This window comes from Typopeltis vanoorti, chromosome 19 (assembly GCF_054136105.1).
Source record: "Typopeltis vanoorti isolate ZY-2024b chromosome 19, IOZ_Tvanoo_1.0, whole genome shotgun sequence".
Lineage (NCBI taxonomy): Eukaryota > Metazoa > Arthropoda > Arachnida > Uropygi > Thelyphonidae > Typopeltis > Typopeltis vanoorti.
The window spans coordinates 9,677,578-9,700,372 of record NC_143567.1 but is presented as its reverse complement, the minus strand read 5'-3'; the positions used below and the strand labels follow the sequence as shown (position 1 = coordinate 9,700,372).

Sequence of the window (22,795 nt, the reverse complement as noted above, 5' to 3'; positions counted from 1 at the left end):
ATTTAGAGAAAGATGTTGAAAGTTTATTTTTCACTTGGTGAGACTATAATAAATTTAGTTTAATCTTTTATCCAATTGTGTGCAAACAAAGTTTGCCCCTGAAAGGACTGGAGTAAAGTGGTACAACACTGGGCAACTCCTTGCAAAAGGAGTTGCTCGGTGTTGTACCGGTGGTACAACTATAGTAAAGTGGTACAACTCCTTGTTGTACCACTTTACCCCACTCCTGAAGATACTTTAAATTAGCTTACAGCTAATTTAATTTACACTGAATTAGCTGCATACAAGACAGTGTTCAAACCAGTTTTAACTTATGGATCTGAGAAGCTGGGTCAGAAGTAAAACACTTGACCAGAGACTAAGAATCGCAGATATGAGAGTCCTGAGAAAGATTATAGGCATGAACAGATGGCATCAATGGCAATATCATATTAAGAATGAGGATATTAGGAAAGAACTTGACATTGTCAGCATCCAGGAATGCATTAGGCAGAGCTAATCTCAGGTGGTATGGTCACTTAAACAGAAGGGGCGAAGAAAGATTAGCAAAACAAGTATTCTATGCTAGGTTGGCAGGAAAACGACCCAGAGGAAGACCAAGATATAGGTGGATTGATATCGTACAAAGTGCCTTAGACGATAGAAATATAAGATCTGATAATGTTGGAGTCTTGACAAGTAACAGACTGATTTGGAGGAAAATTGTAGATATATGAAGTTAGTAATGATGTAAATTTTTCATGTAGTACTATCATATTCTGTACACCCCCTTGAGGGCACATGGCAGGAATTTGATGATGATATATTGAAAACTTTTTTAAAATGCACAGAAAGGACAGTATACATGCAAGTGAGTTCTGTCTGATGCAGAACACACACACACACACACACACACAGCAGCTTTGCATGAACATCTTAAAACTTGATTATAGTTTTAAGATGTTCTGTATAATGTTTCAATTAAAACCATATAACATTAATGCTTTGAAGAGCTTTTGGTATGTGTTTTTAATATTAAATATTATTTTCACCATGGTAATAATAGTTTTATGTAAATAATCCTAGATGCACAGAAGGTTCTAGCATTAAGTAATGAACATTAAATTACTTTCTATACAAACATCTTTCATTTCTAAATCGAAGTTTTTAACTTTTATATGCTTTCTGTTGCTCTATTTACAGTTCTTTTTGTTTCTTTTAAACAGATGGTTATTTCAGTTTTAAATTTGGGGGTGGGGGTTACAAAGTTTAGGATTAACCTATGCTATAATATTTAAACCTCTTAAATTTCTGTTCAAATTAGAATATTCACACACAATATAATACAATAGAGTGATGCTGCTGTGTGTATAAATAGACAGTTCCCTTTCTCTGAATATTCACTATATATGTTGAGTTTTAATTGTACTCATAATTTTTTTTGCTCCTTTTGCAGGAAATTTGATGAGAATATACTGCAGGGATATGTTTCAGCTGTATCTCCATCTTCTAGTAAAAGTAAGAAATATTTGTTTTATAGTAAATGCAGTTATAGAAAATGTTGGAGAAAACGAACTGCACATATCTAGATATGTGCTTCTCTCATTTAGAATGGGTGATCAAGAAGTAGAAATATAAGTCGTGTTTATTTTTCTCCAGTATTTTTTTTAATTAATTTGTGTGTAAAATGTAACAATATGAGAGCCTCCATAGCCCAGCAGTTTTACTCCTGGGTTCAGATCCAGTGTAGGATTCAAAGAATCTTAAATTCAAAGACCAGCCAACTCACTTTCAAAAAAACCTGAAACTCAGGTTTTTCATCGTGCAAAACAAGCATACCAGCCAGTAGAACACACACAGAGCCATAATTTACCATGTTGATAGAATTAGCTATCCTGTCAGAGCACTAATTAGGTTTTAAACATGCTAAGTTATTTGTCCGTAATAACAGGCCATTGACCTAGACAAAGTAAGAAAAATTTGTTTCATTGTAAGTATAGTTCGCCCACCGTTTCCAGGTCCCTGCTTCGCGTCTTTCCAAGAATAGTCGATTCATGCTGAAGGGGAGAAAAAAATGAAGGACGTCCGAATTGGTCGCCAACACGCGAAATCACGTGCTTTATAGGTAAAATTTTCCAACTGTTATAGAAGCAACATAGTTAACTACAATAATCATAAAAGAGAAGTTAATTTTCCGACCGGTAATAATAAACAACTCATCCCACTATACGGACTGATTACCCTATTCTCAGAATGGATTCTTCTTTTTCTGAGATGCGCAGAAGTGTCGAGGGACCTCAAATCGGTGGGCGAACTATACATAGAAAAGGTAGTTATAAAAAAATGGAATTGGTGGATATGATGATACTGAAATGCAGTATAAGTATTCACCTGCTTTAATTTGTTGATGGTTTGGACTCACTATCAGTAAATACTTGAAGAATGAACACTGGCTGTCCAATAGTCTTCAGAAAGTTAGTTTAGGCCAAAGGAGGAAATCTACCTAATCCCTTTGAGAAATAAAAAAAAAAACATTGAAGAAAAGAAGGAGGAGGCATTCATCTGCATGATGTACAGTTTCAAAATAATAATCCCTGCTCGTATGAACAAGTTTCTAGCTTTCATTTTTTAACAAAACTGCTTGGTGGAAATTTGTTGTCAGTTTATCTAAGTGTGTAGCAAAAATGTAATGAGCTACCAGAAATGATATAAAATGATGCAAGCAATTTAATGAACAAAGATCAGTATACATAATAACTAGTGAATTGCTGACACAACATCATGTCCCACTTGGGTTTTGCAGTACAAGTTAATGAGATGATTCTAGGAAAGAGTGTTATGTCAAATGTCCACGCAGCTTGGGCATGCTCTGAAGTGCATTGTATGTTATTACATTGGTCTGGGCTTCTATGAAGTTTGGCCATGCTGGATACTGAAGAGGTTAAGGAACAATTACAAAGCAAAATGCATGTGGTGTGTAACATCTATAACACATACAGATGGCATCAGCAGCCTTACTGAATCATTAATTCAATGGTGTAGTCAGTGTCAAAATTGTATTAAGTTTGCTAAGATAATTCAAAGAAATTATTAAGAAATTGAGCCAGTGGATATTAATTTTCATGTATAAATAGCATACTGAATCAAAACTCTTCTAATGCTACCAGAGAGACTGTTTCACACTTGAAAATGAAGAATTTTCTAAACATGTAGATTTACATCATGCTATATCTAATTTAACAGCTGATTATCCAAGTGAGAATATTGTGAAGCCTTTCTTGAGACTGCTGATACAGTTGAGGTGTCTAAACATGGTCTGAAGGACAATTGCTCTTAGTTTTGCAGGGAAGACTTCAAGGGTAAGCTAAACATTTTTGCTTAGAACTTCAAAAGATGCAGAAAATCAACTATATATGCTGAGTTTAAGGAGATTTTAAATAATGAATTTTTTAGGAGGAAGATTTCGGTCCTAATCTTTGGAAAATTCATGTGTGCTCAGGCCAAAGAATCTGTTCATCAGTTTTATGATACACTAATAGATCTTTTATATAGTTTTATGCCTGATGAATGTGATTCTGAATATTGCAGTTTAGAAATTATTTGAAATCTGGATTCAAAAAATGGCCATTTATGAACTTAGAGTTACTGGTAATGAGAAAGCATTACATGTTGCTCAAATGGAAGGATTTATCAAAAGTCTGTTCATTTCATAAGAATATCTCTGAAACCAATAAAAGAAAATTGACCCTTAAAATTAAAAAAAAAAAAAGTTTTCTCAGAGTTTGGGTGATAAGGTTTCACAGCAAAAGGATTTAATAAAAAATAGAAAAACTTAAATACACTATATAAAAAGAAGTAGATGATAAAATTTTGGGTGTTACAAAAACACAAGATGAAATTTTAAAATGCATTCTGAATATTTATCTCAGTTAACTCATCATCATCAAATTCCTAACATGTATCCTCAGGGGATGTACAGGATATTATGATTGTATTGAAAAATTTACATCATTATTAACTTCATATCAGCAGTTTTCCTCCAAGTTAATCTGTTATCTGTCAAGAGTCCAACATTGTCAGATCTTATATTTGTCTTCTAAGTCACTTTTTACTATATCAATCTTCCTATATCTTGGTCTTTATCCTGCCAACCTGCAAAGAACATTTGTTTTTCTAATCTTTCCTCTCTGATTTGGTATAAGTAACTATACCATCTGAGATTAGCTCTGCTAACAATGGCAAGTTCTTTCCTAATATCCTCATTTTAATATCATAATGCCATTAATGACATCTGTTTGCTCTTCTAATATTTATCATAGCTTTCATATCTGTGGTGGTCTCCAGTCTTTGATAAAGTGTTTTATTTCTAACTCAGCTCTCAGATCCATAAGTTAAAATTGGTTTGAACACTGTCTTTTATATAGCTAATTTAGTGTTTTTGACTAATTTCTTTTTATTCCATATACATTTATTCTGCTGACTTTCTACCATAACAACCTTACTAATTCTGTTGTTTATTTCTATATTTAATTTGATGGTATAGTTACTTATACCCTCACTAAAAATTGTGTCTAAATTGCTGAAATGTTTTACTAGTTCTGTAGGTTCACCATTCATACAGTTAATGTTTTCAGTGTTTTTACCTATTTTCATTTTCTTTGTCTTTTTATTGCTCATTTTCATACCGAATTTATTACAGCTGTTTCAGTTAGTCAGGGAATCTTGCAGACCTGCACTGAATTTATTTAGAAGTATAATATCATCTGCATAAAGCAAAGAACTAAGATTAACATCACCAATTTTGATACCAGGTTTACCACTTTCCCTTATATGATCCATGCAGATAATAATAGTGGAGATAACGTGCATGCTTGTTATGCATCTGATTTAACCTTAAATCATCTCCCTGTACCTCCTTCAATTCTAACTGATAGCTTGATATAATGCCCCATTATCACTATATAATTGTATGGTTTGAAGTTTTCCTCTTGGAAAACAATTTTTCTTAGCTGTTCTCAAGTATAATTTCATGATTCTGACCAGAAACACTCAGTAAGGAAAAACTGCTGTAATTCTCACATTCACTTTTATTTTCCTTTTTAATAGAAAAACTATGAGAGCTCTACTCCAATCATCTGGAATTTGTCCCTCTATCCAGGCCTTATGAATTATTCAGTGCAGCCACAGTAATACTTTTATACCTCCATATTTGAGCATTTCTAGTTGAATATCATCCTCTTTAGCTGACTGGTTCAGGATACTCTTGTATCCTGAACCAGTGGGAAAACATCATTATCAACAGTAACGTAATCAACAAGACTTTTCTTATTTATTGCATCTTCTCTACATATGAATTTGTGCACCATTTTTATATTGGAACATAGTGTTAGTAATAATTAGTCCATGTCCTGAAGAAATCCAGCATGTTGTTTATCATTATTTCGTACTCTGCTGTTTAGATCTCCAACAAGAACCAACTTTCCCTTTTTGGTTGTGTCTGGTGCTTTCTCTAAGCCTCAAAAAATTTCTCCATTTCTTCTTTAGTCCATCTGTGGTACTATTTGCACATATATACAAATATATACAAATAAATCTCATTGTCCAGTTTCCTGGTCTGATATATTTTCCCACATCACTCCTCTTAATATTTCCTGCTATCTGAGGCATTAAACTACAGAAGAATAACTACAAGCATTAAAGAACCAATAGAAAGCTTAAAAGCTAAGTCATTCTCTGAAAATAAATTTGTGTAAAAGCAAAAAAAAAAAAAAAAATTAAATGTTGTAGACGTTCAGAAGGGGACATATTGTTAGAATTGCTCTACAAATTTATCTGGTATCACTAAGTCATTTGATAAGAAGGCACATTTTTGTAAAAATACAGAACTCAATTATTCTGTAAGTTATATCAGATATTGTTAAGAATCCATTTTCCAGTTTTGTTTATTCTCCTTGAGACTGAGTATGCTATAGAGAATAGAAGAGATTTCTCTATTCTATAGAGAATTCTCAATCAATAGAAAATCATTAAATTTAATCAATGCAGAGAATATCCTTGAATTCCATATGAGGCATTACTAGACACCAGTGCTCATGGTCACTTGGCAACTCTTTTTACTCTTGAAAGATAGATTACAAGAAGACTTAGGCAGTCAGTTATGCATGTCAGTCTACAGGATATTTTAATCAGGAATTGCCTGTCACTCAGCAGCTCTGTAGAAATATTCTTTCTTGATTTTTCTCTTACTCTGGCACATGAATTAGTGGTTTCATAAGTCGTATCTAGTAATATATTCCATGTTACCTTAGGAGAAGAATTTTTATCTTTGCATAGGTGTTCTTGTGATTATTCTTCTGGAATAATTTCACTGCATAGTATTGAATTTTGTAAGGAGTCCTCTGAGTGTTTCCTTGGATCCATCAGAACTCTCCTCCTAGCAGAGATGACAACAATGTTTGTAATCTGATAAATAGAGTTGGATACTGAACAAGAACATAGTGTGCTTTATGTAAAGATTCTTTGTACACTAATATTAATATTACTCCTTTTTATTCTAAAAAAAAAAAAAAAGACGAGGAAATCTACAATTGGAACTCAGGATAACAATTTCATTCAAATTGTCCAGAAGATCCATTTTGGAGATCTTTTTATATACATATACACTCAGAAAGGATTGATTTCTGATAATTTTCTACATTTTGATACAGCCAGGTTATTTTCTGGTTCAATGAATAATATCTTATCATCTCTCTAGTTAAGCAGGTCATGTAGAATTTGACAAAATATTATGACATGTTAAAGAATGTTATTTTTGGTTAGGACGTCATGATGATGATGTCTAAACATTTGTTCAATGTTGCTATTCTTGCCATTTTGAAGAATTCTTTTCAAAGAAAGGCTCTTTTCAAATAATGCAGATGCTTATTAGGACTGCTACTCCAATCTAAAAGGGGAAATAAATGTATACATTTTGATGATCCTGAGACACTCTTGAATGGTAGAGGACCAAATTTCACTTCGGAATTGTTATTGCAAGTTTATAAGCTATTGCATATAAAGAAATTGTTCATAACAGCTTATTGACCTCAATGTAATGGTTGTTGTGAATGTATGAATATGATGTTGAAACAGGTCCTTTCAACATTAGCTTATAAGATGACTGATCTTTTTCTTCTGCAAGCTTTATTTGCTGTGCATTCAGCATTAAATTCCAGTATTAAAGAAAAGGATTTTTTTTTTTTTTTTTTTTTTTTTTTTTCACTCTAGTTTTGATCCAATTTTTCCCAGTGATCTACATTCTTTAAATTCTGAGTATGCTGGTGTTGGACATTATCCATTTCTTTTTTCATAGTATTACAAACACAAAACGGGGTGCTTAAGGCTCAAAGCTGTATAACTGAGAGGAGACCTCCACATAGCCTTTAAAGGAATGCGGAGAACCGACCAGGGCTTCTGACCTAATGTCCAATCCTCAACTTCTCGTTGTGCACCCTGTTGGGTATCTACTTGGATACTGAACGGACGAGGATGGGCTGGCAATTTGGGATTTAGCCGACCAAATTGTATTCTTATTGGTTAATCCAAAATATAGAATGATGGTACAACATAACAAAATTTCATGCCGGCTGGGGCGTCGCCCGGTTAAACAAGGCCCCCGTTGTTTTCGCCAGGGAACCAGGGCGAACAGCGAAAAGTCAGCTACTGGAACAAATCTGAAAATAAACCCCAACTCAACATCACCAGGGTTAAAGATCGGTACTATCAACGTAAGAAGCCTGAATGGCAAAGAAATGGAGCTAGCTGAGGAATTAGATAAGTACCAGATCGACATAAAAGGGGTGACTGAAACAAGAAAGACCAAAACTAGTGAGATCGTTCTGAGTAATAAATACAAAATGTTATATTCAGGCAATGACAATCAAGGAAAAGAAGGAGTAGCCATAGTATTCAACACAAAATACGAGGCTAATCTTCTTGAATGGCAGTCAGTCTCAAGTAGAGTAATGTGGACAAATATGAGAATGGGGAACTGGACAATGAGACTTATTTGTGCCTATGGTCCCACAGAAGGTTCTACTAAGGTAGAAGTGGAGGAATTTTTTGAGGCTTTAGAAAAAGCAACTGACACAATGAAAAAGGAAAAGTTGGTCCTTGTTGGGGATCTAAATAGCAGAGTAGGAAATGATTGTGAGACATACAAAAATATTTTGGGAAAATTTGGAGAAAAGAGCAAAGCTAATAATAATGGCAAATATCTGTTGGATTTCTGCTCAGGACATGGACTGGTTATTACTAACACCATGTTCCAACATAAAAATGTGCACAAATTCACATGGAGAGAAGAGGCTAGGAATAAGAAAAGTCTCATTGACTATGTTATTGTTGATAGTGATGTTTTCTCCCTGGTGCAGGACACCAGAGTGTACAGAGGAATTGAAATTGGAAGTGATCACTATTTAGTCTTGAGCAGGATAAAATAATAATAATGGCAAGCTAATAATAATGGCAAATATCTGTTGGATTTCTGCTCAGGACATGGACTGGTTATTACTAACACCATGTTCCAACATAAAAATGTGCACAAATTCACATGGAGAGAAGAGGCTAGGAATAAGAAAAGTCTCATTGACTATGTTATTGTTGATAGTGATGTTTTCTCCCTGGTGCAGGACACCAGAGTGTACAGAGGAATTGAAATTGGAAGTGATCACTATTTAGTCTTGAGCAGGATAAAATAGAATTTCATATTGAAAAGAATAACATGTAAGAAAGTTTTAAAGCGAATAAAAGTTGAGCAGCTCTCAGATGTGAACTGTAGGCTAAAATACACAAAGATTATTGAAGAAAAAATGAGAGTTTGAGAACAGGAATCAAACCTTGGAGATTCAGTGGCAAACTCTGAGGAAAACATTGATTGATTCTGCCAGAGAGGCATGTGGTGAGGTTGTGTGCAAGGATAAAAAAAAAATCAGAACTCCCTGGTGGACACAGGAAGTTAAAGAGGAAGTGAAGGAAAAGAAGAAAGCACATCAAAAGTTCCTGGCAAATAAGTCAGCTTTTACTCTTACAGAATACAGAGACAAATGTAAGAAAGCTAAACAGTGTGTAAAACTAGCTAATCAAAAGTCATGGGAGGACTTTGGCAAGAATATAGAAAATAAATATCAAGAAGGTGGCAAAATATTCTGGAGGTTGTTGAAGAAGCTTAGGAATGGAGGAAAGAGTGCTGTAAAAGGAATTAGAGATGATAAAGGTGAAATGAAAACAGGAGAAAAAGATATCCTTGAAGTATGGAGTAATTACTTTGAAAAACTGCTAAATGAAACAAGCAGTGATGACAGCACAGTGATAAAAAACACTGACCAGGCATGCAGTTAGGAATACATATCCATACTTGAAGTTGATAAAGCCATCAAAGGCTTGAAATGTGGAAAGGCAGCAGGAGCAGATGATATTCGACCTGAAATGCTGAAGTATGGTGGTATAAGAGTCTTACAGTGGCTGCACTGCATAGTTCAGAAAGCCTGGACAGAGGGACGAATTCCCAATGATTGGAGTAGAGCTCTCATAGTACCCATATATAAAAAGGGAAATAAAACTGAATGTGAGAATTACAGAGGTATTTCCCTACTGAGTGTTCCTGGCAAGATCTATGCAAGTATACTTGAGAAACGGTTGAGAAGAATTGTGGAAGAAAAGCTTGGTGAAGAACAAGCTGGATTCAGGCCAAATAGAGGCTGTCAGGATCAGATCTTCACTTTACGACAAATAGTCGAGAAAGCATGGGAATATAACAAAGATATGTATTTAAGCTTTGTCGATTTGGAAAAGGCATATGACAAGGTGCCAAGAGAGAAGCTATTCAATACGCTGCAGTTATATGGTGTCAATGGGGCATTATATCAAGCAATACTTAGTCTTTATTTGAGTTGTGAGTCAGCAGTTAGAATTGAAGGAAGTACAGGAAGATGGTTTAATGTTAAATCTGGTGTGAGACAAGGATGTACATTATCCCCTCTGTTATTCATTATCTATATGGATCACATTATGAAGGAATGTGGTATTAAACCAGATATCAAAATTGGAGATGTTAATGTCAGCTCTTTGCTTTATGCGGATGATGTTATACTTCTAAATAAATCCGCTACAAGTCTGCAAGATTCTCTGACTAAATTGAATAGCTGTTGTAATAGATATGGTATGAAGGTCAGCAATAAAAAGACAAAGACAATGAAAATAGGCAGAATCATTGAAAATGTCAACTGTGTTGTAAATGGAGAACCTGTGGAACAAGTAAAACATTTCAGCTACTTAGGCACAATTTTTACTGAAGATGGTAAACTAAATATAGAAATAGACAACCGAATCAGCAAAGCTGGTATCGTGGGAAGTCAACTGAATAAATTCATATGGAATAAGAGAGAAATTAGTCGGAACACTAAATTAGCTGTATACAAGACAGTGTTCAAACCAATTTTAACTTATGGATCTGAGAGCTGGGTCAGAAGTAAAACACTTGACCAAAGACTAGAGACCTCAGATATGAGAGTCCTGAGAAAGATTAGAGGCGTGAACAGATGGCATCAATGGCAATATCATATTAAAAATGAGGATATTAGGAAAGAACTTGACATTGTCAGCATCCAGGAATGCGTTAGCAGAGCTAATCTAAGGTGGTATGGTCACCTAAATAGAATGGGAGAGGAAAGATTAGCAAAACAAGTGTTCTCTGCCAGGTTGGCAGGAAAACGACCCAGAGGAAGACCAAGATATAGGTGGATTGATACGGTACAAAGTGCCTTAGACGATAGAAATATAAGATCTGATAATGTTGGAGTCTTGACAAGTAACAGACTGATTTGGAGGAAAATTGTAGATAGGAAGTTAGTAATGATGTAATTTTTTCATGTAGTACTGTCATATCCTGTACACCCCTTGAGGGTACATGGCAGGAATTTGATGATGATGATGATAAATGGCAGGGCTGTTGGGTTAAAGCATATGATTCTCTCTCTCTCTTTTTTTTTTTTTTTTTTTCATTAAAAGTTTGAGTAAGAATGAACTTTGATTTGCATGCTTAGTATATATATGTATTATTATTATCTGTGACCTCCAGGAAAGTCAAAGGTTCATTGAGTGAGGGTATACATTACCCAAACCATCTATCATACCTTCTCTTAAACTCGTTCAGATGCACTCCCCACTTCAAGGGGCAAACTGTTTCACTCACTTATTGCTCTGCAAGAGAAAAATCTAGCCCTTATCCCTTTCTTAACTGCAAATAAACTTACCTTCCATGGATGTCCTCTGTGTTCTCTCTCTCCACCTTTCATCAGATATCCTATAACACCCATTCAGAAGTTTATAGGCCTATCATATCATCCCTTTCTTCTGTTAACCAGAATGTGTAGTCCACGTGCTCTAAACTAATCTAAACTCTATAATCCTGATATAATCTTTGTAACTCTTCTTTGCATCCTTTCCTCAGCTTCCTTATCCCCTTATAACCCAGGAGACCAGATCCGCACAGAGTAGTTCAAATGTGATCTTATCAAGGCCTTGTAAAGAGATAAAAAGACTCTTATCCTTACATGTCAGTGTTCATTTCTACAACACAGTTATCCTCTGAGTTGTATTTGCAGTTTTTGCTACATGACCTTTGAACTTCAAATTCCTATCCACTGTTATGCCAAGATCCCTAACCTCATCAGTTTCTTGTAGCATAATTCTACTAATATAATATGAGAAATCTTATCCAGAGTGCATAACTGATAGCCATTTTCATTCCCAAATTTTCAGCTTATTTAAATTGTTCTATAAGTGCTGGATATCAATAGCATCCCTGATTGCCCAGCCTATCTTTGTATCATTAACAAACAATTGAACATCTCCTTTTAGGTCCTTCCTAACATCATTAATGTACAGATTGAACAACAGTGGCCCAAGGACTGAACCTGGGGTACGCCACTGCTCAATCTGGCAGATTCACACTACTGTATACCACTTTTTGATACCTGTCTGTCAACCATCCACTTATCCAAATCACACAGTAGTCTTTACATGCCAGTGTTTATTTCAACAGTTCAGTTATCTTCTGAGTTGTATACAGGTTTATATTCCAAACCTGTATTCTCCACTTTAAACAATAGCTTTTCATGTCCTATCCTATGAAATGCAATAGCAGAATTCAATAGTATCATAGTGTATCCATTTCCTTTATCCAAATCAGCTATAACATTGTTATAAAATTTGAGCAAACTATACATATAATTGGTTCAGAAATATTTTTGTTATATTTTATTATAAATAAATACATTTGCTTGAATGTATTAATTTATAATCAAATATGCTATAAATAAATAAACTAGTTGTTTATAATAAGTTTTTAAAGCAACTTCTATCAGCAGAAGTTATTCACCTAAAACTTTATAAATATAGTATAGTTGAAAACTAGGAAATAAATCTTTCTGTTTCAGATTGTATTACAAAAAACAATCGTGCACAAAGTATTTTTGATGCCTTAGACTCCAGAACAGAAGGATGTTCTACAGTATTTTCTTCTGTGGGTTCTTTGCCATTATCCAGTGATATTTCAGATGTAAGTGTTGCATTTTATTACATCCAGGAATTTCTTGCTTCTGCATTTCAGATTAATTATTTTCAAATTACAACAGGATTTGGATAATATGATGGGAAAATTATCTGCAGATTTTCACTTGAGTTTGTATCACATTGTAATACAGTTTAGAAGAAGAAAGGAATAACTTCCTCATAAAATAATAAATTGAATCCTTTATCCAAGTGTAAGCAAACAAAGGTTGTGTCTGAAGTATCTTTAGGACTGAGGCAACTTGTGGTAAAGGTGGACCAAGCTCTCATCACACCTTGTCTTAGTATCTCCCATAATGCAAAGCACATCTTCTTGCAGACATGCATTAAGGGAAGGGCCACTACCCAGACCAGTTTCGACCTTTATTGAGGTCTTGTCAGTGGGAGCCAGACCCAGAGGTGGTGATACTAAGGTGGAAGCAATGGAGAGTCATATTTACCTATACGAGTTGCCAAAAGGTGTCTCACCTTATTATTAAATTACTCTGGATTTAGAGAAAGATGTTGGAAGTTTTTTCCCACTTGGTTAGACTATGACTTCTCCATTGCTTCCACCTTAGTATCACCACCTCTGGGTCTGGCTCCCACTGACGAGACCTCAATAAAGGTCGAAACTGGCCTGGGTAGTGGCTCTTCCCTTAATGCATAGCATAGCATTATACATGTTTGCAAGGAGATGTGCTTTGCATTATGGGAGATACTAAGACAAGGAGTGATGACAGCTTGGTCTACCTTTACCACGAGTTGCCTCAGTCCTGAAGATACTTCAGGTGCAAACTTTATTTGCTTACACTTGGATAAAGGATTAAACTAAATTTATTATAGCATAACCAAGTGGGAAAAAAAACTTCCAACATCTTTCTCATAAAATCTTGTTAAAGAACCATTACTTACTAAATGTCAGGAGTGAAACATAAGAATGTGCATGTTAGCAATCATTCACAGAATGGGGGGATTAAAGCCAGTTGTGTGTATGCATTTCACTTGCTAAAAAAAAAAAAAAAAAAAAAAAAAAAAAAAAAAAAAAACATATTATATATATTTTGGTTATCATCATTCAGGAGATCAAGATAAAATCTGGAAAATGAAGGGCATATATTTCACTCATTCTTCTTTAATCCCAAAACTAAACAAATGCTCAACTGCTGGTATGCTCAAGAAAAGATTGCCAAAACATTGGAAAAATTATCTTATATCCAGAATTCGTGGCTGTTATGTCAGAAAAAAAGGAATAAAGAACTTTGATACCTTAAACATATGCTTTCCTTCAGTGGGTACAAAGTGAAAATGATTAACAAAATTTTAGTTGTGCCTCTGACAGTTCCTTCTGATAAAGATTGCAAAAGTGCAATCACATTGCCTTACATCAAGAATGTTATGGACGAAGTTGCAGCATCGCTTTATAATTACAATGTTAAAGTGACTTCTTTCCCATTGTATAAGATTTCTAAGTTTATACATCTGCCAAAACTTTTACATCCTTCCATAAAGAAACCAGGAATATATAAAATTGTGGCAGCTGCTGTGTAAGCCACATGGAAAAGTCTGGACAGATTCACATGTCTGAACATGTAAAGGATCTTGTGAAGAAAAAGGAAACAAATCAAGATTAGTGCCACACAACAAGTACAGGCCACTAAGTAGTTTGGCAAAAAAAAAACAGAAATGTTGTATGTAGACATAGGTTTCTGTGGTAAAGCAGTTCTGTAGGTAGTTTTTGGTATTGAGATCACATTGTAATATAAAGAGTTTACTACATCTACATCTGGAAACAATTTAAAAACCCAATAAGTTCTTGTGTCGTAAGATGTGTGTAAGATGACAGAGTACTCGATGGCCAGTAGTGGCCATCGAGTACTCTGGCAACAAACAAAAATGCTATATATATTGATAATAACTGTTTCACAAGAAAATTTAAAGAAGCTGCACAAATGCTTAGGATCCCTATACAGTGAAATAAAAATCAAGGCTTGGTTTTACATCAAGTTTGGTTTGCTTTCAGCTAAAATTTAGCTGCCATTGACCTAGGATATAGCGCTCATGAACTACATAATGTGACAATCAGCAGTGTTCCAACACACATACAGTAACAAATATATCATTTGTATTTTGGTTTATCAATTTGTTTAACAGTTAAGTTATAAAAACATCTAATATGTGTAATTAATTGTCAATAAGCCTTTGTTTTACCATTACCCCCTGATGTGCAAGTCTTACTTGTTGGGTTTTTTAACTGTTTATTTTTAATAAACTCTTTATAGTATAATGTGTTCTCAATACCAAAAAATACCTACAGAACTACTTAACCACAGAAACCTGCATCTACATCTGGAAGCTCACGTGAGTGTCTATGGTTTAAAGCAGGGGTGGCCAACCTTTTATAGTTCATGCATCAATTTTTTCATTTTTTAGTTAAGATGCACCATACAAACTTATACCACTTTTCAGTGCTTTTAAAATATGGTAATATGGATATATTTAACAGTTATGCATAAAATGATTTATTATATATATATTAATATAGACGCTTTTAGCAGTTTTAAATAAAAAGGATTTCATATAAAGATAAGATAAACATTAATTATTTTATTGACTTTTGAAATTGCTTGGCTTTTGCTAAGCTTGTAATGTTTGGAGTTAAATCAGTTACAGAAAGCATCAAATAGTTTTTCAAATTTGAATCAGTCAGTCACGACTGTAGTTTGTTCTTAATCATTTTCATTTATGAAAATGCTTGTTCGCATCTGTATGTAGTTCCATAATGACAGATATAACTCTTAGTAAATTTTCTCAGTTCTGGAAAATGTTCACAGGGCAACGATCGCCAGAAATTAATTATATCAGAAGCATCTGGGAGTGATGGAAGTTCATTAAATTTCATTTTCAATAAAGAATTGGTTCTGAGATCAATAAGTTCCATTTGTATGTTACTAGGCATCGTCAAGATTTTTTGTTCAGTAAGTGAAAAGGGATTTATAAATGCAAGTATGCAGTCTTCTTCTTCGGCAAAATCACTAAAACGACCGTTAAAGGACTCTTGCAATAATCTGAGTTTCTCAGTATATTCTGTCAAGTTGCCATTATCTTCAACAGATTCATTATGTTCTTTTAAATGTGGAAATTGACTTAAATCCCTGTTTTCTATGTCATTTACTAAGCTAGGAAACAATTTGTTCTTGCCCTGCAGTTTCAAATTTAGATCACTGAGATGGCTGGTAAGATCAACTAAAAATGCTAAATCAAATAGCCATTTCTCATCACACAGGCTTTTTCCTCGTGCAGCTCATCCTTTTCTTCCAGAAAATTATGAACACTTTCTTTCGGCTTCCAAAATCTACTGAGAATTTGTCCTTTAGAAAGCCAGTGCACCTCACAATGAAGGATGAGATCACCATATTCCATATCTAGCAGTTCACAATATTCTCTGAATTCTCTTCTGTTTAACCCTCTTGCTCTAATTTTATTCACACACTTTACAACTGGTATCATAACATGCCTCAAATTTAGAGTTTTTCCACATAGAGTTCTTCATGTATAATACAGTGATACTTTAGTAGGGAACGACCTAAAAACCTTTCAAGTAAAGTTACAGTCCAGAAACTCTACCTATCATTGACGGTGCTCCATCAGTGCACACACTGATGAGCTTACGAGAATCTGATTGTTGATTTTCTAGACATGACTTTACTTTGTCAAATATGTCTGACCCTCTGGTTTTTCCATGAAGTGACTCAAGACCGATAAGTTCTTCAAAGATGTTAAAATTACCATCAATTCCTGTTATAAAAATGCTTAATTGGGCTACATCACATATGTCAGCGGATTCATCCAAGGCTAAAGAAAAGAAAGCACAAGCATGAACATGGTCTTTTAATTGCTCAGTAACATCATGGCAAAGTTCTTCGATGCATCTTGTAATTGTTTGCTTGGTCAGAGCAATTTGGTTTACTTTTCTTACAACATTCTTATCACCAAGACATTTTGCAAATTTTTCGAGACAGGACTTAACAACTTCCTCTCCATCAGAGAAAGGCTTGTGTTTTTTAGCCAACACAAAGGCAATTTCATAAGACGCCCCCAGCATTGCCACACTTTCACAACTTCGTTTCACAAATATATTTTGTCTCTTTTTTATTTCTTCCTTTTTCTTAACCACCTATTCTTTCCACAACTTAGACCCAGGAACTATTTTCTCTGAATTCTTTTCTGTTTAACCCTCTTGCTCTAATTTTATTCACACACTTTACAACTGGTATCATAACATGCTTCAGATTTAGAATTTTTCCACACAGAGATTCTTCATGTATAATACAGTGATACTTTAGTAGAGAATGACCTAAAAACCTTTCAAGTAAAGTTACAGTCCCAGAAACTCTACCTATCATTGACGATGCTCCATCAGTGCACACACTGATGAGCTTACTAGAATCTAGTTGTTGATTTTCTAGACATGACTTTACTTTGTCAAATATGTCTGACCCTCTGGTTTTTCCATGAAGTGACTCAAGACCGATAAGTTCTTCAAAGATGTTAAAATTACCATCAATTCCTGTTATAAAAATGCTTAATTGGGCTACATCACATATGTCAGCGGATTCATCCAAGGCTAAAGAAAAGAAAGCACAAGCATGAACATGGTCTTTTAATTGCTCAGTAACATCATGGCAAAGTTCTTCGATGCATCTTTTAATTGTTTGCTTGGTCAGAGCAATTTGGTTTACTTTTCTTACAACATTCTTATCACCAAGACATTTTGCAAATTTTTCGAGACAGGACTTAACAACTTCCTCTCCATCAGAGAAAGGCTTGTGTTTTTTAGCCAACACAAAGGCAATTTCATAAGACGCCTCCAGCATTGCCACACTTTCACAACTTCGTTTCACAAATATATTTTGTCTCTTTTTTATTTCTTCCTTTTTCTTAACCACCTATTCTTTCCGCAACTCAGGCCCAGGAACTAACTTCAGTTTTTCTTCTAATTCAGCTTGATGTTTTCTATAGTGTCTGTTAAGATCATGTCTTCTATTATCTGAGAGAGTGCTTAAATAAGAACTAATTTTCCCACAGCTCATTAAACTGGTGTTTGCTATCACCTTCTGCTTTTCTTCTGCTCATTTTCTTTTGCAAAGTAATGGGTAACTGACTGTAAAAAAAATTATTTCAAAAAGTAAAGCTTATTATTAAATAATTTATTTAAATTATTTTATAGTTTTAAACATTATGAACATTCAAAAACAGTTCTACAAGTTTAAGATAAGATTCCTGTTTTCATGAAGGCCTAATGCAGTTCTATAAGTTTAAAAATATTATATATATTTTTTTTTCATAGAGTGTTTTTGTCTCTCTCTTGTAATATATTATGTCCAATGAAATACGAGATCGCTTCCTGCCATAAAACAGTCGATCAGCTGGCAATCACACACACAACCCAAACATCCTCATTACGAAAGCTTTGCTGATGATCAGTTAAATTTTAGGAATAAATCTACTATACATAAATAAAAAGGAAAGATATTGTATTAAAAAAAACATAAAAACACACACATACAAATACACCAAATAATTGCAGGTTTCAGTATCAGCAAATTAAGGGAGCGGGCAAGAACTTGACATACGCGTTCAAAATGAAAAAAATTATTTTTAAATTTACAGAACTATATTAAGCCTTCATGAAAACAGAAATCTTATCTTAAACTTAAAGAACTGTTTATAAAAACATATTAGTTCGAAAACATAGAATTGTTCACTCACATCGAATCAGAAGTTCATCGAACATTATGACGAGAGTCAGCTGTAAATTGATTGAGTAACTGGTGACACATGTCAGCATTTGCCTGTGCCTGTTGCTTCAAGATCAAACAAGTATAATAAGTGTGCACTCTAAAATTCAGTGGTAGGTTAATTGTGTGTTTATATATATATATAAATCGTATACAACATTTTTTTAAATTTTTCTCTAGGGTTCACTGCACCACTTCTAATCATGCAATACGCCATAGGTTGACCACCCCTGGTCTAAAGTGACACAACTAGAAAAACTGTGCATTAAGCATAAGAACTTCATCAACTGATTAATGTTTCTCATTTGATGCAGAAACAATGATATTGTACCTAAGTTCATTAGAATTAAACATGCATTCCATTCAGCCAAAGCAAATAGAATCTACAAAAAAAAAAAAAAAAAAAAAAAAACTATCTATCTTAAGAGAATGGATCACAGCTACTAGATCAGAGCTTGCAAAGATAGATCAAAATACATAGTGAATTAGCTACATTGCTAACATCCGACCTATGGGATAATAACATTGATAGAATTACATCCAACAAAGCTACAGTGATTGCGAATCATAAGAAATATAATTTAATAAAAAAAATTAACTTGCTTCCACAAGAAAAAGAAAAGCATCTAGATCGGTCTAAATTGGTAATTAATCTTTCTTCCAAATTCCTGTCAAAAACAGAAAAAATCTCCTAATGAAAGGTTTTAATTTTGCCTTCCACAGAATATTCCAAAAGTAGACATCATCATAGGCTTAAATTGAGAAAGGAATCCACAGTCTTCCTAGAGATTCATCAGATCTCATCCACATACAACTTCAGCCTTATTATTACAATGTAAAGTACCACGTAGAAACTTCTTAAATCGGAATTCGTAGCCCTTAAAGAATAAAGACGAGATAAAAACAATAATAATCAAGGCAGATAAAGGAAATGCAACAGTAGTTATGAATTCAGATGAATATACAAGAAAAATGAATAACCTATTAGAGGATTCCAATACCTATTCATCCTTAGACAGGGATCCCTCATGGCATGCACATAATAAAACCAATGGTTTGATTGAAAATTACTTAATTAGCCAGAAGAATTAAAAACATCTTTATCATCAAAACATTCATTAGTCCCAAAAATTTATGGAGCACCAAAAATTCACAAAAAAGATATTCCGTTATGGCCAATTGTAGATGGGAGAGATTCTCCAACCTCAAAAACTTAGTGAAATATCTGACAAACATGAATAACACCACACATAAGAAAAACAGAATCATTTGTAAAGAATAGTGTGCATTTTCATTGAAAAGGTAAAAGATATAAATATAGAACCTTCAGACATCTTAGCAAGTTTCAATAGTCAGTCTTTTCACCAATATGTACCCAGTGAATCTACATGGAAACCTTTTCCAACCAGACTCTATAGGACTATTCAAACACTGCATGGTAAACACCTTTTTCATTTTGCAATATAAATATTGGGAACAAAAAGAAGGACTTGCTATGGGTTCCACACTTTTTTCAGGTCTAGATAACCTGTTTATGCAAAATTTTGAAACAAATGCATTAAAAACCTATCGGAGCAGACCAAAGTTTAGCTACGTTATGTCAATATTTTTTGATATTTTTGTCATCTGGTTGGGAACGTAGATGAGCTGATTGCTTTCAAAGATTATCTAAACTACTTGCATCCCTATATAAAATTCACTATTGAACTAGAACAGTACAAAAATTTACCTTTCCTTGATATCCTTTTCAAACTAAACGAAGCAGAAAAAGGGTTATCCTTCTCCATATGCAGAAAACCTACCACAAAGGGAAGTTTTTAAATGCCACTTCAGACCACCATCCATTGCAAAAGATAGGCATAATTAAAACTTTATGAAACAAGGCATGTGCTAAATACAATATATTTAGTGCACCAATTAAAAGAAATGAAGAATTACACTACCTGACACAGAACCTCACACTTAATGGTTTTGAACCCAAGATAATCAAAAAAATTCTTAATACAGCTCTTGCAACTAACTCTCTTACATAAGTTTCAAGAATGCAATCACAAATCAGGTTTAGCATTCCACACAACCACTACTCTGGCAACAAACAAAAATGCTATATCAATAACTGTTTCACAAGAAAATTTAGAGAAGCTGCACAAATGATTAGGATCCCTACACAGTGCAATAAAAATCAAGGCCAGATTTTACATCAAGTGTGGTCTGCTTTCAGCGAAAGTTTACTGCCACAGACCTAGGATATAGCACGTGTGAACCACAGAACATGAAAACCAGCAATGTTCCACCACACATACAGTAACGAATATATCATTTGTATTCTGGTTTATCGATTTAATGGTTGTGAAGTTATAAAAACATCTAATATGTGTAATTAATCATCAGTAAGCTTTTGCTGTGTAAAACTTTTATGTACTATTACCCCTGATGATGTAAGTCTTATGATGCATGAAACTTGTCAAGTTTTTTAATTGTTTATTTTTAATAAACTTAGTGGTTTTTTAATGGTTAATGGTTTTATTTATCCATTTAATCCCTACTTGATTTATTATTCAGACTCTAGGTATACAGTCAGCCATTGCCTCCTGCAAACACTTCTTAACCCTCCCATGCACTATCAACATCCAGCCCTTGCAGTTTTACATGCCATGGCACTGAACCAATCAAACTCCTAAGCTTGTCATACTTACCAGCCCGATAATTCCACATGTACCCTGTCTTAATTGTAAATTCCACACCTTTAGTCACCTCCCAAGTCAAGACCCTATGATCACTCTCACCAATTGGTGGCAATGTGGTCATATTTGTTATAGTCAAATTCTCAGATGCAATTACTAGGTCAAGCACTCTCTGACCCCTAGTATTTTCCATTACATGCTGTCGCAGATAGTTATCCCTTAATAACCACATAAAATCCAAGTCCTTCCTCTCATGTGTCCTCTCCTCCTTCCAATCAATGCCACCATAGTTGAAATCTCCCATAATAATTACCCTCCTTCCACTCATTTCTTCTATTTGCTTATGCATACTATCTCCACCATCTTTTCCATCACCTGGTCTATAGCAGCACTCAATTGTATATTTTGTTCTGCTAGCCTCAATCTCACACCACATGGCCTCATATGTGCTTTTTCTGTATCCTGCAATTCAACTTCTATTCTCCTTGGCTACAGCTCATCAGCTATCATCAATAATACTCCTCCCCCCATTTTATTCTCCCTGTCATTCCTGAACACACTATAAACCTCGCATTCAATCCCACTAGCTATATCATCTTCAGTCAGCCATGTTTCACTAATGCCAATAACCTGTGGTCTGGAAGTGCCAACCAAGGCCAAAAATTCCTCCTTCTTGTTCCTAATACTCCTAGCATTAGTATACATGAATTGCAGACTCCCGTTAGCCCCATCCCTACTTTGATGCCTTATACTAACTATCCCATTCTGATTTGTTGTCCTTCTTATTCGCTTGGGCATATTATACTCATTCATACACTCAACTGCCTCCCTAAGGTCTGCATATCTACTCCCTTAATAAATCTAGTTTCCCTCATTATGCTATGGTACTACTTCAAGCTGCCTCCTAAATGTATCATAATTACCTGCTTTGTAGTTCCATGTATACCTGTTCTTAACTGGAATTTCCATGTTTTGCTACTTCCCAAGTCAAGGCTACCTGATCACTTTCTCCAGTTAGAGGCAATCTAGCCACCTTAGTTATGGACAGGCCTTCTGATCCTAAACAAGATCCAAGACTCTTAAACCTCAAGTCCCCTGCATCAAATTATATTCAAGTAATTATCTCTCACTAAGTGTATAAATACCATTTCCTTCCTGCTGTGTGATCTTTCCTCCTTCCATTTTATGTGTCTGAAGTTGAATTTCCTCCATAATATTTGCTTGACTTAAACTCATTGTATTAATTTGCTGATGCATGTCTCCCACATCATCCCTGGTGCTCTTCCCTGGCCTATAGCAGCAACCAATTTTATATTTTGTCCTATTAGCCTCACTCTCACACCATATTGACTCAAAAGAACTGCCATCTGTTCAAGCTTATTCCTACTCTTGTTGGCTGCAATTCATCTGCTACCATCCTCACCCTGTCATGTCTACTCTATCCTCCCTGAAAAAAAATCACAAATCCATCACATTCTATCCCTGTAACTACGTTATCTGCTTTTAACTCGGTCTGACTAATGCCCATAACTTTTGGTGAGGTTGCACTATTCAATGCCAAAAACTCTTTTCTCTTATTCCTGAAATAAAATATACTATCAGTGGCACTGATGGGATAAATAATAAATTTTTGGAACAAGTTAGTTTGTTTACTTATATGGGATGCATGAATTCTTATGAAGATGAAAATGACATAAATATGAAATTACAAAATACTTAAATATAACAGATGCATATAATAAA

At 34.4% G+C, this 22,795-nt stretch overlaps 1 protein-coding gene across 1 annotated transcript in view; it reads left to right on the top strand.

Moving 5' to 3' along the window:
• LOC150095845 (regulator of telomere elongation helicase 1 homolog) overlaps positions 1–22,795 on the top strand; it is a 332,736-nt gene that overhangs the window by 224,322 nt on the left and 85,619 nt on the right. Inside the window, exons 14-15 of the mRNA XM_090409544.1 lie at positions 1,436–1,497; positions 12,456–12,577. Coding sequence (XP_090265670.1) covers positions 1,436–1,497; positions 12,456–12,577 — 184 coding nt within the window. The remainder of the gene's footprint in view (positions 1–1,435; positions 1,498–12,455; positions 12,578–22,795) is intronic.